This window comes from Leptosomus discolor, unplaced genomic scaffold (genome assembly GCF_034619465.1).
Source record: "Leptosomus discolor isolate bLepDis1 unplaced genomic scaffold, bLepDis1.hap2 HAP2_SCAFFOLD_40, whole genome shotgun sequence".
In the NCBI taxonomy this organism is placed as follows: domain Eukaryota; kingdom Metazoa; phylum Chordata; class Aves; order Leptosomiformes; family Leptosomidae; genus Leptosomus; species Leptosomus discolor.
In genome coordinates this window covers 1,606,335-1,622,932 of record NW_028237745.1, presented here as the reverse complement: position 1 = coordinate 1,622,932, position 16,598 = coordinate 1,606,335, and the positions used below count along the sequence as shown (strand labels likewise).

The 16,598-nt window shown below is 59.6% G+C and overlaps 1 protein-coding gene and 1 non-coding gene across 5 annotated transcripts; both read left to right on the top strand.

Moving 5' to 3' along the window:
* Nucleotides 1–1,708: 1,708 nt before the first annotated feature.
* LOC147413087 (maestro heat-like repeat-containing protein family member 7) lies at nt 1,709–15,419 on the top strand. 4 transcript variants are annotated; one of them, XM_086480676.1, is made up of 13 exons: nt 1,709–1,736; nt 2,214–3,558; nt 5,978–6,093; nt 6,582–6,717; nt 7,705–7,793; nt 11,190–11,272; nt 11,550–11,647; nt 12,238–12,414; nt 12,703–12,864; nt 13,987–14,088; nt 14,487–14,589; nt 14,856–14,915; nt 15,205–15,419. In XM_086480676.1, exons 6-13 carry the CDS (start codon nt 11,191–11,193, stop codon nt 15,339–15,341), a joined length of 921 nt encoding a protein of 306 aa, XP_086336802.1. In that variant the 5' UTR covers nt 1,709–1,736; nt 2,214–3,558; nt 5,978–6,093; nt 6,582–6,717; nt 7,705–7,793; nt 11,190; the 3' UTR covers nt 15,342–15,419. The 4 variants fall into 4 exon arrangements, with proteins under 4 accessions (XP_086336802.1, XP_086336804.1, XP_086336805.1 ...); XM_086480678.1 differs by lacking the exon at nt 1,709–1,736 and having other exon boundaries at nt 2,170–2,356; nt 3,492–3,558; XM_086480679.1 differs by lacking the exons at nt 1,709–1,736; nt 5,978–6,093 and having other exon boundaries at nt 2,170–3,558.
* LOC147413088 (small nucleolar RNA SNORD45) lies at nt 4,875–4,959 on the top strand. The gene has a single exon (XR_015184113.1). It is a non-coding gene; the product is annotated as a small nucleolar RNA SNORD45 (small nucleolar RNA).
* Nucleotides 15,420–16,598: the final 1,179 nt, after the last annotated feature.

Here is a 16,598-nt window from a genome sequence, read left to right as displayed (position 1 = left end):
AGATAAAGACAGTTTAATGAAGGAAAAGCTGTGCGTGGAAGCAAAAGCAAAACAACAGATCTTATTCTCTCCTTCCCATCAGCAGGCGATGTCCAGCCACTTTCTGGGAAGCAGGACTCCGGTATGCGTAGTGGTTACTCCGGACAACAAATGCGAAATGAATGTGCCCCCCTTCTTCCTGTTTTCCCCAGCTTATATTGCTAGAGGTGGAATGTAATGGGTCTGCGTGGCAAGGTTTTGGTAGTGGGGGGTGTTACAGAGGTGGCTTCTGTATGAAGTTGCTAGAAGTCTCCCCTATGTCAGATATAACCAATGCCAGCTGGCTTTAAGACGGACCCGCCGCTGGCCAAGGCCGAGCCCATCAGCGACAGCGTTTTTCGCCTCTGTGATAACGTATTTAAGAGAGTGAAAAAGTTGTCGGGCAGCAGGAATTGCAGCGAGTGAGAGGAGTGAGAATATGGGAGAGAAACATCCTGCAGACACCCAGGTCGGTGCAGAAGGAGGGGCAGGAGATGCTGCAGGCGCCGGAGCAGCGATTCCACTGTGGCCTGTGGCGAAGACCACGGTGAGGCAGGCTGTCCCCCTGCAGCCCGTGGGCGGTGGAGCAGATGACTGCCTACACCCCGGGGAGGACCCCACGCTGGAGTAGGTGGATACTTGAAGGAAGCTGTGACCCCGTGGGAAGCCTGCACCGGAGCAGGCTCCTGGCAGGACCTGTGGCCCGTGCAGAGAGGGAAGCCCACGCTGGAGCAGGTTTGCTGCCGGTGACCCTGTGAGGGGGGCTCATGCTGGAGCAGTCGGTTCCTGAAGGACAGTACCCCATGGAGGAGACCCACGTTGGAGCAGTTCATGAAGGACTGAACCCGTGGGAAGACTCATGCTGGAGAAGTCATGGAGGACTTTCTCCCGTGAGGGGGACCCCACATTGGGGCAGGGGAAACGTGTGAGGAGTCCTCCCCCTGAGGAGGAAGGAGCAGCAGAAAACAACAACTGACCCCAACCCCCATTCCCTGTTCCTCCGTGCCGACGGGGGGGAAGGAGGGAGAGAAATCAGGATCAAAGTTCAGCCCGGGAAAGGAGGGAGGGGTGGGGGGAAGGTGTTTTAAGATTTGGTGTTATTTCTCATTACTCCTCTCTGAGTTAATTGGTAATAAATCACATTTTCCTTTAATCGAGTCTGTTTTGCCCGTGACGGTCAATGCTGAGGGATCCCCCTGTCCTTATCTCAACCCCACAAGCCTCTTGGTATTTTTTTTTTTTTTTCTCTTCCCTGTCCACTTCAGGAGGGGAGTGATAGAGCGGCTTTGGTGGGCACCTGGCATTTTGGTCAGGGTCAACCCACCACAGGCGGAAAGGGGGCAATTCCTGAAGGAAAGGGTCAATTTCTGATGGAAAAGGGGGCAACTCCTGACGGAACACAGCAGCCGCCGCCGCCGCCTGCACAAACCCCACCCGCTCCACTCAGCCGCGGCGAGCGACCGCTGGTGAAAGGCCCCGCTTCCGCCCGGGGTCCTTCCTCCCTGCCTGCCTGCCTGCCTGCCTGCCTGCCTGCCTGCCTGCCTGCCTGTCGCGGGGCACCTTCAGCACTGCCGGCCCGTCCCGCCCGCGGCGCCGCCTCAGCCCGCGATGCTCGGATCAGGCGAACGGCAGGGCCACCTATAGCGGGCTCGTTCCGCCAGCGACGTCTTGCCCCGCCCCGCGGCGTGGCGCCCTTTCCGGCGCGGGCGGCGGCGGCGGTGGGTGCTGCTGCTGCTGCCGCGTGGGGCGGAGAGGGCCCGGCCCGGGGGCTCGGGGGGCTCCGGGGGGCTCCGGCAGCGATCGCTCCTTGCGGAGCTGCCGCGGACCCGGCGGGGAGGCTGAGCCCGCCCGGCCGGGCCTGGCGGCGTGGGTCCCGGGTCCGCGGGGCTGCGGGGAGGCCCCGGCGGGCCCTCGGCCTCCGCCGGTCGGGGCGGTCGGCAGCCGCTGGCGGTTCGGCTCGGCCGCGTCGCGGGGGGTTTCCGCGGTGCCTGGGGAGGGTTCGGCCGAGCCGGGAAGCCAGGGGGGGACGTGCCCCGCGGGGAGGGCGGGCGGGCGGAGCCAGGTCGGTGTCCGAGCGGGCACGTCCCGCTGCCGAATTGCCCGAGTTAGCCGGGGGAAAAATCCCGGGTTTAGAGAGATATGAATGTTAAACCTTGTGCCCCTCTGTGATCTTTCCCGTGGCTTTTTTTCCCCAGTTTCCTCTGTGATGTCTCTGTGTTGCTGATGCAAACGAAGGCGTTGAGGGTGTAGAGAGCTGGCAGGAAGAAGCTGGATTGCTCGCTGGAGGCTCACGGGGTAGTTTTTAGATCTTTAAGAGGTAGTGGCTGTGTTGACATGGGTAAGTCTATGACCTTGGGGTTCCTTGGGTGGCGCCTTTGCGTCTGTAGGTGAAGGTGTGTTTGTTTGCTGTGATGAAAGAGGAGGTTTTGTGAAGGGCGGAGTTGTGTCTTGTTCCTTTCTGCAAGGTTCTGAGCTTCGGGTCTTTTCTTGCCTGAAAAAGAAATGGTTCTGCTTGCGAAGAAGGCAGCCTTTGGGCACTTTTCACTGCCAGCAGCTGGATGTGCCAGTGACAGTAGCCCCCGAGTAACGTTCTGTGCTGGCAACCTCCTGGCAGCCAATTGCGGTCTTTACTGGGGTGGGCTGTGAAAGGCATCGCGCTGTGCGGTGTGAGAACACAGAGAACTCCCTGTGCTCGTCAGGTTCTCCCTCGGCACCGCAGCGGGGGACGCTGCGCGAGAGCCTGACGGGAAACCTGGTGCCCCGAGCGTGTGACTCGTGGGGAGTCACGCGGCCCGTGCGGCTCCTGTGGGACGGGGAGAGGTGGCCACGCGAGTCCTGTCCTGTTCCAGCGCGGCCGCGCTGCTCTGAGGAGCGCCAGCCCTCGCCTTCCCCGGGAGATTTGGGCTGGGGGCGCTCCCCAGCCCTGCTCTTGCCCCGCCATCGCCCGTGACGTGCCCACAGGAGCCGCTTGGCTCGTTTCCCGCGGTCTGTGATGGGTTTTGGCATGTATTACCTGAGCAGAACGCTGAGGATGGTCAGTTCAGCTCTGGAGCTGCTCTGAGACCCGGGATGCGAGCTCCTCGTCGCTCCTCTGCGTGCGAGGAGGCTGCGGCTGCGTTTGCGTGCGGCTCCCGCGGCAGGAGGCTGGCGGCGTCTGGGCGCGGCCCTGCCCTGAGCTTGCTGGGGCTGAGCAACGCCATGGGTGTGAGAGGTGTGGGCTGCCTGGCAGGTGTCGCCCCAAGGATTGGATTCCAGTCCCAGGAGGTGGGAAATGCCAAGAATTGCCTGTGTCCGCATGCCCCGCCGGGAGCTGGAGGCACCCTGGGTTGTGGTGGTTGTGGCTGTGCTGAACGCCCAGGGCTGGAGGTGCTGCATTGAGGCAGCGCAGGGAAGCAGAAGGAGGTGTATAGGAGATGTGTGTGTATATATGTATATATGTATGTACACATATCTATGTCTCTCTTTTTCTGCAGGTAGATGTGCGTGTGTGAGCTGCTTTCCCAGTGCAGCTCCCGATTGTGACAGCTTTGGCACTTGACGGTGAGTTTTATTAAATGTCAGACGGGTTATTTCTGAGTCGTGGTGGTCTGAGGGTTGGTTTGGACGCTGAGGTAAGAACTGAGGGTCTGAAGCGAATGGGTCCCTTCCCACGTGCGTGGTCTTCGCGGGAGTGTCCGCACGCGGGCGTGACGCAGGGCGTCTCGACGGGCGGTTCGTCCCTCCGGAGTCGTTCCTGGGAGGGAAAACATTCCCCGGGCTGCAGCCTTAGTCCGTGTTAACGAAGGCCTTGTCGTTGCTGTGTTTTGGCGCTGGGCTCTCCTGCAGAAGGGCTGCAATAACGCCCCGCTGGGGGCGCGGTCTGTCGGGGTGTTTGGGGACGAGCGGTGTTCCCTGGCGGTGGGCAGCGTGGCGTCCCGTGGGCCGGCTGCTCCGGACGAAGGCGGCTGAAATTGTGGCGTTCATCGAATCCCGTCGGCACGAGGTGGGGCAGCAAGTGCCAGCCCAGGCCACGGTCCTCGTCTTCTGCCGCCCCTCGGCACATCCAGGGGACTGTCACGGGGGAGGGGTCGACACAAGCCCCTTCATTGAGTGAGCTTTGGTGACTGGAGACTCGGGAGGCGGGTGCTGTGGCAAAAACGGTTTTGGCACCTCGTTGACAAGGTGATACCGTGACTGGAGAACTGGAGGGTTCACGCCCTTAAAAACCATGGTCAGGTTGGGAATGTTGTACTTTTAATGTTCCTTGGGTGACGGTTTTGTCTGCGTTCTCGATAGCTTTTGTGGCAGTCTTGTCAAATTATTTCTTAGCTACAGGTTTTACTGGGATTGTGCAGATAATTACTCATTAAAATCTGTTTAAATAAGGATGCTTGGTGATGTGAACGATAGGACATAGAGTTTTTATATGCACGTGGTGTGTTTACGCTTGGGGCTGTCCAAAAGAACATTGTGGTGGTCGGTTCTTCTGTGGTGTTCCTCAAACCCACCTTTTTTTTCCTGTCTGACTTGAGAACGGTACCGGTCTGCTGAGCAGTTAACTTTCTTGGTGTGCGCTTTTCCCCTGAGGAAAAGGCCTTGGTCTGTGTCTTACTGGTTCACCACAGCCATCTCCCCTGTAGGTGAAGTTTCTCACCGTCTGTTGTGACTTTTGTTATCCTTCTGGTGCAAACGCGGTGGAAAACGATAACCAAAAGGCTCTGGTGCTTCCCGACAGCAGCTGGTGGCTTGTGTCACGTGTTTGTGTCCCGCCTGAAGGAAAACCCCACTGGTGTTACAATAAGGCAGGGTCCTGCTTTAGGAAGAAGGCGTGTTGGGTTCGAAAGCCTTGGGCGGGCTGGAAGGAGGTCGCCTCCGTGGGTCCGTGATGAGCGCTGGCATGTATGACCTGACCTGGAGTTGATGACTGTCACCGCTTTAGCTCTAGAATTACTCTGAGACCCACGAGACTCCGGTTTCCTTGGGCTGCGCCCTTGGAGCTCTTCCAAAGCGTGGAGCCAAGGTCCTGTCCCAGCCCGGCCCGGCGTGAGGAGAAGCGGCCACCGTGGGAGTTTGCTTCCAGGCGGGCGTCGGGGAGGTCTGGTTCTTGGCTTGGCAGCGGCTGTCGCTGGCAGAGGCCGTCACGGGAACTGGCGGCAGCTCCGGCGCCCGAAGCTGGGCGGTGTGAGCCAATGTCTGGAGGACTCGGTGGGTGACCAGGGAAGGTATTAGTTGTTGCCTTTGATTTGATCAAAGCTCAATGGAGGTTATTTTTTTAAGTTGAAGAATCCGGGGAAAATAATGTCGTTTCTCTTATGGAATACTTTGTGAACTGCTCAGAGTATTTCAGCCGTTGTTTTGGTGCTTCATTTTGTCACTAACACTCTCACGCAGTCTTTAACTGCTCTCAGGTTGAGGCCTTACCTTAGGAAAGGATATGTGCTGTGCATCTTGCTGATCACTTGGACCTGTACCCTGTTAAATCAGGCTCTGAAATGTTTTTTGTCGTGCAAATTATCCCTTTTGCCTGGATGTTAGTCCCAGGTAGAATAGTGTTTCACATCGCAGTGGGAAATGCTATAACCTGGCATAAACTCCACTGACAAATGGATAATCAACCAACAGATTCTTCCCCCCCCCCCCCCCGCCCAGAAATCAGAAGTGATTGGTCTGAAGCTTTTTGCCTTTACTCATGGAAAAGGTGCTGTGGATTTTTAGCCCCTCCCGTAGAAGGTGATGGCTGTTTGAAAATCACATCCTTGCGTTTTTATTTGTGGAAGGGAAGAGACTAAAAAGAGACTGCATCCAGGAGCTTTCTTCTCTTTTCCCCTGAAGAAACTCTGCAGTGTGGTTTCTCTGCACCAGTAGTAGTTTGCAGGATCACCCACACCATTTGCAATGCCACATTTGAAAGAAAAGAAATAACGTTTTGCTTCTCTTGTTTGCTGGTGTCCTGGTGTGTGATGCTGGTGGTGGGTGCTAGCGCCCCTGCAGGTGCTTGGCAGGGGGCGCTGGACTGATGGAGAGAAGCTCTGCTGCTGTGCTGTGCCTTGCCTGGCTGGGGAGGCTGGAGGACTTGCTGACAGACCAGGAGACATGGTAAATAATGCTGAACTAGATAAAGGGTAATGAACGGAAGCCTTAAACTGAAAAAGTGTTTTTTTCACGTCAAAGTGTACCTCACCACCCAGCTGTAAGCGTTTTGCAGAGCTGCAGTTTGATTAGAGGGAAAGAACAGGGTGGAGTTGCTTTGCGAGGCTCACTGGGGAGCACGGGATACTTCACATCGCACGTGCACTGCGACATCCCACGCTGAGGTCACGTGCCGCTCCTTGCGTAATTCTGGTTCCCAAAACACGTACCACACGGATCGTTTCTCACAAGACAACGTAGAAGATCTCTGTAAAAATACTATTGTAAAAAAATAAACTTGCAAGCTTCTCAAGACCACTGTTGGTTGATTAGTCTCCAACTCTTGGTGCTTTTGCCTGATCTAAACAAATCAGAAATGACTGTTAAGAACGCCTACACCCCCATGCCTGTTGTGCGCACCCACTGAATAAATCCTCTCGTTGTCATTTCTCTAGATGAAGGAGGAAGGAGATTTTGGGGTAACGTGATGAAGAGGCTTGTGGTATGGATTTTCCCTGTGGTTGAGAGCCCATTATGGCTTAGCTGGTCTGTTCTGTCCCATTTCAAGTGGAAATAAAGAAGGTTGTCCAGGTAAAGTAGCAAACTGAGATCATGTCTTTCAAGGGTGCTGGTCAGATCAAATTAAAAGTGTTATGAGACCTCAGTGATACTCCAGTAGAACGTAGGAGCTGGCAGGGACAGGAGCAGGGGTGCTGCTGGAGCAGGGAATTCCCAGCATAGCAAGGCCTGGGGAAGGGCCCTGGAGACTGCAGGGCCCACGGGCCAGTTCACCAGCCCTGGGCCCGAGTGCTCAGCCCCAGGGACAGCCCCACACCCAGGGTCAGAGCGGCTCCTGCTGCTGCCCCCAGGGTCGCCACCCCCCCCACCAGCCCTGAGCCAGCCTGCAGGGGCCTGAGCCAGGGTGAGGTGGAGGAGCCTGGAAAACAACTCGTGGACGAGGTGAGGGAAGAAGGTGCAGCGGGTGTGGCCCCTGGGGTTCACTGACCCCCTCAGTTTCGTGTCTGGATCAGTGCTGGCCTTGGGCACGGACTGACCCCAGCTGAGAGCGGGAATTCCCTTTACTAATCCTGCGTGCCCGGGGCTGTTCCTGCCCTCTCCTCCCTGGTGTGACCCGAGCACACGCCTGCCCTGCCTGCTCCTGCCCTGGTGCTTTGGGACCTCGGGGTGAAAGGGAGAGAGGGACTCGTGTAGTCAGGGGGTCTCTTGGGGTGCCCTGGGTTTGCTTTGCTGCTCACTTCTGCGCCGTTTCCTGGGCTATTCAGCGTGTGGGTGCCTAAAGAGGCAAATGAGGCCCTGAACTAATTTCCAGTTCAGGTTTTCCTCTGAGAATAAACCACGCTTCCGTTTTCTCATCGGTCACAGCCTGAAAGATCGACGCTGAAGCAGCACGTGCCTCTGGCGACAACAGGGTGTTTTCACAACAGATGGTTGTGTTCAGTTGGTCCTTGCTTGCTTTGGGCGTAGGAAAACAGTAGAGCAATGTTACCTTGTGGGCACCGTGTGTGTGGTTGTCTGGTTTTCTGCAGATTTATGACTGCTTTTTCTTGTTTCTTTTAGACAAGAAGATGTTGATATGTGCTGCCAAGGACAGAACAAAATGCGCAGAACTGATAAAGCCAGAGGGGCCAATCAAGGAGGGCGTGCAGGTTGGTGCTGGTTTTAAATGTTCTCAAGTGTGTTCTAGCTAAAAGCCTTGCCTTAAACGATTGAAACGAGCTGAGCCATTGGGTATTTTTCATCTTAACAATTCTGTATTGCTATGGACTTTACCAGCCGTAGTCATGGACTCTGGGCCTGTCCTGCAGTGAGCTCAGAACAGGAGTTGAGGAAAAAAATGTGTGATTTTCCACAATGCTGATGAGAGAAGGCAACAGCTGGCTGTGGGCAGGTGGGAACGCAGGGAAATGGGCCGTGTCGCTGAGAATGAGGAAGAGCGGTGTGGGGACAGCCGCGGTGTGACAGTTGTGGTGGCCTGGAGCAGCACGGCACGGGTTTTTCAGGCAGCAAGGCCGGCTGGCAGGGTGGGTGAACGGCTCCTCCCGAGCGTGGAGATGGGCATGGGAGAAGCCAGGGCTGTTGTGTAGTGGGGGGACAGTGGGTAGAAGCTGCTCTCGGGGCCTGTAATTCATAGAATCATCATAGAATGGTTTGGGTTGGAAAGGCCCTTAAAGATCATCCAGTTCCAACCCCCCTGCCATGGCAGGGACACCTCCCACTAGACCAGGTTGCCCAAGGCTTCATCCAACCTGGGCTTTAACACCGCCAGGGATGGAGCATCCACAGCTTCCTCAGGCACCCTGGTCCAGTGTCTCACCACCCTCAGAGTGAAGAACTTCTTCCTTGTATCTAGTCTAATCCTGCCCTCTCCCAGCTTTCAACTATCGCCCCTTGTCCTGTCACTGCAGGCCCTTGTAAATAGCCCCTCCCCAGCCTTCTTGTAGGCCCCCTTCAGGTTCTGGGAGGCTGCTGTAAGGTCTCCCCAGAGCCTTCTCTTTTCCAGGCTGAAGAAGCCCAACTCTCTGAGCCTGTCCTCATAGGAAAAGTGTTCCAACCCTCTGACCATCTTGAGAGCCCTCCTCTGGAGTCGCTCCGGCGGCTGCATGTCTGTGTTATGTTGGGGGCTCCAGAGCTGGAGGCGGTATTCCAGCTGGGGTCTCACAAGGGCAGAGCAGAGGGGCAGAATCCCCTCCCTCCACCTGCTGGCCACAGTGCTCTGGATGCAGGCCAGGATACGGTTGGCTTGTTGGGTTGGCTCTTGTTCATCTTACCACCCACCAGCCCGCCCAAGTCCTTCTCCCCAGGGCTGCTCTCCATCCGCTCCTTGCCCAGCCTGTGTCTGTGCTTCGAGTTGCCCCGACCCAGGTGCAGGACCTTGCACTTGGCCTTGCTGAACTCCATGAGGTTGGCCTGGGCCCACCCCTCCAGCCTGTCAGGGTCCCTCTGGATGGCCTCGCTTGCCTCCAGCATGTTGACCTCACCACACAGCTTGGAGTCGTCGGCAAATCTGCTGGGGGTGCACTCGATGCCACCGTACGTGTTGCCGACAAAGCTGTTCCCTAGCACCGGTCCCAGCACCAATCCCTGAGGAACACGGCTTGTCACTGCTCTCCCCTCGGACACCAAGCTGTTGATCTGCGGAGCTCCTGCTGCTGACTGATGCGGTTCAGACTGGACCCCCTTTGCTTTCTAATCTCCCTCTCAGAGAAGGAATCCAGCCTTAGCCCCTGATGCGAAGAAGAGTTGGGACCCCCGGTTCTGCCCCAGAGCCGGTTTCTCTCAGCTCGAGCTGGCTTCCTCCGGGGAGGGACACCCTTCTGCTGTTTCCCTGTGCCTTTTAAGGCCTCACAGTGGATTTCATGGGGTGCTCATGGGCCCGTCCACACAGCAGGCACCGACTTTTTGTCCAGTTAGCTGTTTAATAACGCAGCCCATTCCCATCTGCTCTGGGCACAGGGGCAGCCTGAGCCAGTCTGCACCAACAGGACGGGCCCAGACCTTGCCTTTGCAATGTCAGTGTGGTCTGAAGCGGTTTTGGAAGTGGGGGTGTGAAACATGGCACTAGTCACGTGACCTGTTTCATCTAATGAACAGATTTAGCAGTCCCTTGGACATTTTTAGTGGCCACAAGATAAGCAAAAGCACCAGTCAGTGGGGCCGCCCTGTTCGGCCTCAAAATGAATGTGTGGGTCGTCGAAGAATCGGAGGTCCCGCAGAACAAAGCCCTTGGTTGGCGAGGTTTGATCCCTCCTCTGCCCTCTCTGGGGTGCCCGTTGGCTGGCTGTGGGGGGCGCTCCAGGCCCGCCTGACTACAGCAGCCAGTCAAACACAGGCGGTCCGGTCAGGACAACAGGTTTCTTGCCCTGCTGCAGGCTGCACGAGCAGGTACAGGGCTGCTGGACTGGGACCCCCAGGCGTCCTCGGCTCATTTTCAGCTGCACCTTCAGGTCCCTCTTCCCCCCTTTTCTCCTGACCCTCTCCTTACTGGTCTTCTGTCTAGCAGGTGTTATGGTCCCACCAGTTTGACCCCAGGCCAGTTTTCTCCTTTCATGGCCTGCCATCTCCCACAGCTTCTCACTTTATAAAGCGGTTGGCCAGGGGTGATGAAGGCAGAAGCGAAGGAGAGCTTCTGTCAGCCATGAGACCGTAGCTGCCATCCAACAATGTCTGTCCTCTCCACTGCCCACCTTAGAAACCTCGAGAAATCTCTGAAGGCACAAGAAAGGAGCAGCTTCGAAGCTGTCCAGAGCAGTTGGGTGTGGTTTGGGTCCCAGTGAGACCCGTGTGCTTAGAGAAGGCTTTTCTGGATGAGTCATCCAGTTCTCTGTCTCTTAGGCTGTAGGTGAGGGCATTGATTCAAGACATTAAGGCAGTGTAAAAAGAAAGAGAGGACTTCTTTTGGGTTTCGTCTTCTGACAGGGCCTGGTGAGCGATAGGCCCAGTAAGAGTCCCATCGACAGCTGTATCCCCGAGCAGGGACTGGAGTAGAGGAGCAGGCGTGAACACCTTTTGATTCCTGGTGCTGAGCGAGACTTTCAGAGTGGGGGAAGAGACGTAACCGCGAGATGCCACAAAGTGTAGAGATGTGCAGAGAGCACCACACGGAGGGGGAAGCGGGGGTGTCCCAGAGAGGTGCTGGGGCCATGCCAGGGCGCGTGAGCGCAAGGCTCTGGGACAAGCAGGTGGGTACAGGAAGGTCCTGAGGGGACATAAGGGCGGACGGGGGCTTGGGGGCACCCTGCGAGGACCCATGGGCCAACGGCGAGCTGGCTCCTGCCCCCACCCCCGCAGTGGGTGCCCTGCCCCTCCCAGCCCGGGTGGCGTGTCACAGTGGGGCCCTGACCCCCGCCCAGTGTCTTAGTAACCAGTGTGACTGTGGCCTGCAGTGTCTAACGGGACAGCAAGGGGACAGTCAGGAGTGTGGAGCTGGCGAGGAGACCCCAGCACAGCCCACCTCTGTCCCTGCCACCCCTGGCAGCCCCGTGGTGCCAAGGCGTTTCCCTAAGCTGCGCGCCCCCGCACAAACACTTTCCTCCGTTTGACAGGATGGTGGAGAGACCCCCCAGCTACCCCAGCAGCTCTCTGCCAGAGCCCTACGAGATACCCAGGGTCCAGGTGCTGCAGACTGGTGAGTGAGGGGCCTCCAGGGCTGGGCAGGTTTGGGGCCAGCCAGTGTGACCAGCTCGACGCCAGGATTCCCTTTCCTGGTCAGGCTGGCAGCAGGGATCCCATGGGCGGGGAGCACGGTGGTGCTTGAATGTCAGGGCTGCTTGGGGCTGGGAGCCAGCCCCAGCACAGCCTCTCTCTTCAGCTGTGCGGAGTTCAAAGGTCTTTTTGCCCTTTGGGAAGCTCGTTGGCAAAGGGGCTGTGTCCGACTGACTCTTCTGGGTTTCCCCTCTGTGTAGGCAAGACGCTGTCAGAGGAGAACGTGGAGTTCCAGCGTGAATGGGATTCTGAGAGCACCTGGGAGCTTTCTTTGCTCGACATCCTCGACACGCTCATGGTAATGAGCCCACCCCTCACTGGGAGTCTTGTCTGTGGTATGGGCAGGGCAAAGGGACCCAGAATCGCTGACCCTGGGGCGAGGGTTCCTGCTGTCCCCGATCAGGGCCTATCCAAGGGCAGCCCTCCAGTGTCCCAGCAGCTTTCCGAGATACCTGGGCTGGTGAGCGGGCTGTAGTCAAGTGGAGCCGTGTTGGCAGCTGGGGCCTGGGGCAGGGAGTAGTGCGGTGGCTTGGCCTTGCCTGGGCGTCACAATGCGGAGTGATGGCTCCGATCACCCTCCCCGCTCTGGAGGGGGCTGGCGGGTGCCTGGGGAGCCCTCCAGGCCCAGGGGGTTCCCAACCCATCTGCCCCTTGGGGGCGGTCAGAACAGGGAGCGGCTGAGCAGGGGACGCTGCTCTCCTGCGCTCCCTTCCCTTCCTCGTGCTCTCCCCACAGCCCCGCCAGCGGCCACTGCCTGCCAGGAGGCTGCTGCAGTGACTCCTGTGCCACCTGCTGGGGAGCCGGACGGGAGGCCGGTGCTCAGCGCCCAGCACATTTCCAGGTGGCCTTTCAGCGCCTCGCCGTAAGGAAACGCTGTGTTTCGTACAGGCAAAAGAAGTGCTGGTCCTGCTGCCGGACATCATGGAGACCCTGCAGGATGGCAACGCTGATGTCAAGATGAATGCCCTGCTCTTCTTGTGGAGTGTGATGGGTCACCTGAGGAGGGAGGAGGCCAGCCTCGTTGGTGTGCAGCTGGCAGAGAAGCTCCTGCCCCTCTTTGATGATGTAAGGCTGCCGGGGGAGCCTCAGCCCTACAGATGGGCGCCCTGCAGAGGCCGCTGCCCCTCAGCCCAGCCCTGTGGGCAGTGCTCGGGCAGGGCTCCCCTCCTTACTCCTCCTGCTGGGCCTTTCAGGGCTCTGGGGCCGCTCAGCTGCAGCTGCAGATCTGGCCCACAGCTCCTGCGCTCGGGATCCGACCCCAGAGCCTCCCCCTGTACATCAGCCGTGCCAACACGCCTGCTCAGCGTGGGCAGGGAGCGGCTCTTGAAGTCCCTCTGTTCTCCTCCCTACCAGGGGTCCAGCCAGGTGCGGGAGCTCGCCATCAGGCTCTTCGAAGATGTGATCAAGGCTGTGGTGGGGAGAAGCAAGAAGAAGATGAAGAAGATGGTGCAGAGGGTCCTGGTCCTGCTCCCGCTGCTCCTCCATATGAGTGACCAGGTGGAGAGCGTGGCCAAGGTGAGCGGCGGCCGGTGGTGTGGGCAGGGCATGCTGACACCACCGGGGTGGCCTGGGCACGAGGGCCAAGGGCTGCTGGACGTCAGAGTCTGGAAATGTGCGTCACCTCAGGGTCCCACCGCTCCCCTCCTTCTCTGCACTGGTCCCCCCACTTCCTTCCTCCTACCCCCCTGCTGCAGAGGTGGATGGGGAGGTGGGGTCCCCTCTCAGCCGCACTCTCCCCGTTAAGCCCCTCCTCCAGCCCAGCCCAGAGGAAGGGTCCCTGCTGACCCCGCAAGAGCAGGACTGGAGAACCCGGCACCGGCACTTCCCAGAGCTGCCCTGCCGGCTCCAGTGGGGCTCAGCAGCAGCCCGTGGCCACCAGACACACGAGTCCCTACAGGCTTCCGCGCTGTCCCTGCAGGAGTCGGAGGCCAGGGCGTTGAGCCCCAATCCCCATCCCCCAGGGCTATGCCCAAGAGAGCACCAGGTGTTGGGGCCAGGGCATGTCCCAGCTCCCGGGGAGCAGGACGGCCCCAGGAGCGAGGCCCTGCTCACCCAGGTGCCCCTCCGTGGGGCCAGTGAACTTGGTCTGCACAGAGGGCTGCAGCACTTCCAAGGGGTGGAGAGCCAGCTTGTTGCCCAGCCTGGGGCAGGGGGAGTGGTGGGAAGGGAGATGGAGCCTGGGGGAGACTGGCCCTGCATCGCGGGATCAGAGCTCTGCCCATGCGGAGCCTGGGCTGAAGGAGCTGGGGCAGCCCTGGCTGGGGAGCCAAGCGTCCTGCTGGGGGATGCCCATGGGCCGTGCTGCTGGCTCCGTCCTGCCCCGGTGCCTCTGGCACTCCAGGCCTTGCTGCCTACAGCCCTGGGCCCACCCCTCCTTTGCCCTTCGCTCTGCCCCCACCCCTGGCAGCAGCTCAGCAGCTCTTGAGGGTCTCTGTTCTGCTGGCCGCAGTATGAGGTCCCTGAGCTGGTGGCTGCCCCGTGTCCCTGCCCTGGGCGCTGAAGCCAGTTCAGACTGGGGCCCCCATGCCCCTTCCCCTAAGGGACTGGGAGTGGCTGGGAGCCTGGCCAAGAGGAGGAGGATGCCAGGTCTCCTTCCCTGGGCTGTGGTGCCATCTCCCATCCTCTGCTTCTCTGCAGGCCTCTGGATGCACCCTCCTCACCTGTGTGGAGTTCCTGGGGTGGAGGCTGCCCAGCTACATGTCTGAGCCATATCGGACACAGCTGATCGAAGAGTCCTTGGTGAGGATGACCCCAAACCCCAGGGCTGGGCTGGCCGAGGGCTGCCCCACACACCCATGGGGTGGGCTGTGCAGCTGTGCCTCACCTGCCCTGCTCCAGCCCGCAGCCCAGAGCCGTGTTCTCCCCTGCCTTCAAGCATGGAGCCCCCACGGGCTCTTCTCCAGGCCCCTCACCCCTCCCTGTCCCCAGGGTGCTGAAGGAGACCCAGCTGGCAGTGGGACAGAGGAGTCTTGGCACCCCAGCCCCCTCTGCCTGCGTCTGTCTCTTGAACCTCAGTCCCACAGGGCTCTGTCTGGGGACGGGAATTGCCAGGGGGGAAGGGGGTGCTGGGAGGAGGGACTGGTCCGGCCGAGTCGGGGAGGAGTCTGCTGAGCCCCGTGCCCTTGTGCTCTCTCCAGTTAGCGCACAACAAGAGCAAGGTGGAAGAATACGTGCAGCAGAGCCTGACGTACCTGGAAGCTGCTCAGGCCACCTTGCGAGAGGCGGCCGTCAGGTTCATCGGTGAGCCACAGCCCCGGGACCCTCCTGTGGCAGCCCGGCCCCAATCGCTGCCACCGCGCTGGCAGCAAGGGGCAGCCCTGTGGCTGCCAGAGCCCCAGCTGCCCCGAGGAGGGCCCACCACACGGGTGGGCTTGCTGGGAGCCTGGCTCAGGGCCGCTGCCTCGGGTACTGTCCTTCCCTGGGAGGAGGGTGTGCGTCAGGGCCAGGGGCCGTGCTGCTGGGAGCGTGCTGGGGAGCGGGAGGTCTGACGTGAGCTCTGTGCCTAGGGCTTGCTGCACGGCACCGGAGGAGGCTGAGCAGGGAGACGCTGTTGGACGTCTGCAATGGTGAGTAGGGGCAGCGCTGGGTGTGCCGGGGCTGGTGGGGCAGGAGGCAGAGCCTGGGCAGGGTGCTGCTGTGCCTGGTCCTGCTCCAGGACAGCGCTCCAGGGGCAGAGGAAGTTGCCAGGGGCACACGGGCCATGCCTGAGCAGCAGCTGCCAGCTGGTCTGTTGGTCTCAGCTGCTCCTCCTGGCCAGGGGAGGAGAAGGGTGGGGCTGGCACGGTCTGGAGGGGACTCCTGGGCGTCTCTGCAGGCAGCGGGGGTTCATGGCGGCTCTGCTTCCTTCTCTTGCAGCCCTGCAGCCCTTGGGGAGAGACGCCAGCCTCTCAGTCAGGTCCCTGGCAAGTGAGACTGTCTTTGTCCTGACACCTCTAAAGAAGCAGAAAGCATCAGGATGGAGCCTGCCGTTGCTCTTCTGCTGCTTCAGCTGAGCCTTGGAGAGGTGAAATTATACCTCTGGCCGTGTTTGAATCAATCTGGTTTTTAATAAAGTTGGAGCAACAAGCCCAGTCCCGTGGGGTCCTTCCCAGAGGGAGCACCCCGAGTGCGCTGAGCAGACAGCGTCACTCCTGGCCTCCGCTGCTGCCTGCGGAAGAGCACCCCCAGGCCCAGGGTGTCCTTGCGACAAAGCCCCAGCTGCCCCGTGGGACCACAGAGGGGAGGAGAGAAGCTTTGCCCAGCCTGTCCCTCTGGAGACGCCTCAGGGCAGGAAAAGGCACCAAGCTGGGCCGTTGTCATTTGTCCTGGTGACAAAATCCTCTCCTGCCCTGGGGAGCTGTGCTGGTGTTGGCTGGGACAGAGTTAATTTTCTCCACTAGAGGCTGGTGGGGCTGTGTTTTGGCTTTGTGCTGGAAAGCGTGTGGATAATACAGGGATCTTTAGTTACAGCTGAGCAGAGCTGTGATGGGTCTGTGGGGCAAGGTTTTGGTAGTGAAGGGGCTACAGGGGTGGCTTCTGTGAGAAGCTGCTGGAAGCTTCCCCTGTGTCTGGTACAGCCAGTGCCAGCAGCTCCAAGACGGACCTGCCGCTGGCCAAGGCCGAGCCCGTCAGCGATGGTGGCAGCGCCTCGGGGAGAGCGTGTTTAAGATGAGGACAAAGTTACTGGTCAGCAGCAATTGCAGCTGGAGAGAGGAGTGAGAACAGGGGAGAGGAACAGCCCTGCAGGCGCCCAGGGCAGTGGGGAAGAGGGGGAGGAGGTGCTGCAGGTGCTGGAGCAGAGATTCCCCCGGAGCCCGTGGTGAGGACCATGGTGAGGCAGGCTGTCCCCCTGCAGCCCGTGGAGGTCCACGGTGGAGCAGATAGCCCCCTGCAGCCTGTGGAGGACCCCACAGCGGAGCAGGTGGATGCCCAAAGGGGGCTGTGACCCTGTGGGGAGCTCGCAGTGGAACAGGCTCCTGGCAGGACCTGTGGAGAGAGGAGCCCACGCTGGAGCGGGTTTGCTGGCAGGACTTGTGACCCCCCATGCTGGAGCAGCCTGTTCCTGAAGGACTGCACCCCATAGAGGAGACCCACGCTGGAGCAGGTCGTGCAGAACTGCAGCCCATGGGAAGGACTCATGTTGGAGAAGTTCGTGGAGGACTGTCTGCCGTGGAGTGACCCCAGGCTGGAGCAGGGGAAGCGTGTGAGGAGCCCTGCCCCTGAGGAGGAAGGAGGGGCAGAGCCAATGTGTGGTGAACTGACCCCAACCC

Coding starts and splice junctions, on each gene's coding strand:
- LOC147413087 (XM_086480676.1), top strand. CDS start 11,191: ATGGTGGAGAGACCCCCCAGCTACCCCAGCAGCTCTCTGCCAGAGCCC. Junction 12,415..12,702: donor TCCTGCCCCTCTTTGATGAT/GTAAGGCTGCCG, acceptor CCTCCCTACCAG/GGGTCCAGCCAGGTGCGGGA. Junction 14,916..15,204: donor GCTGTTGGACGTCTGCAATG/GTGAGTAGGGGC, acceptor CTTCTCTTGCAG/CCCTGCAGCCCTTGGGGAGA.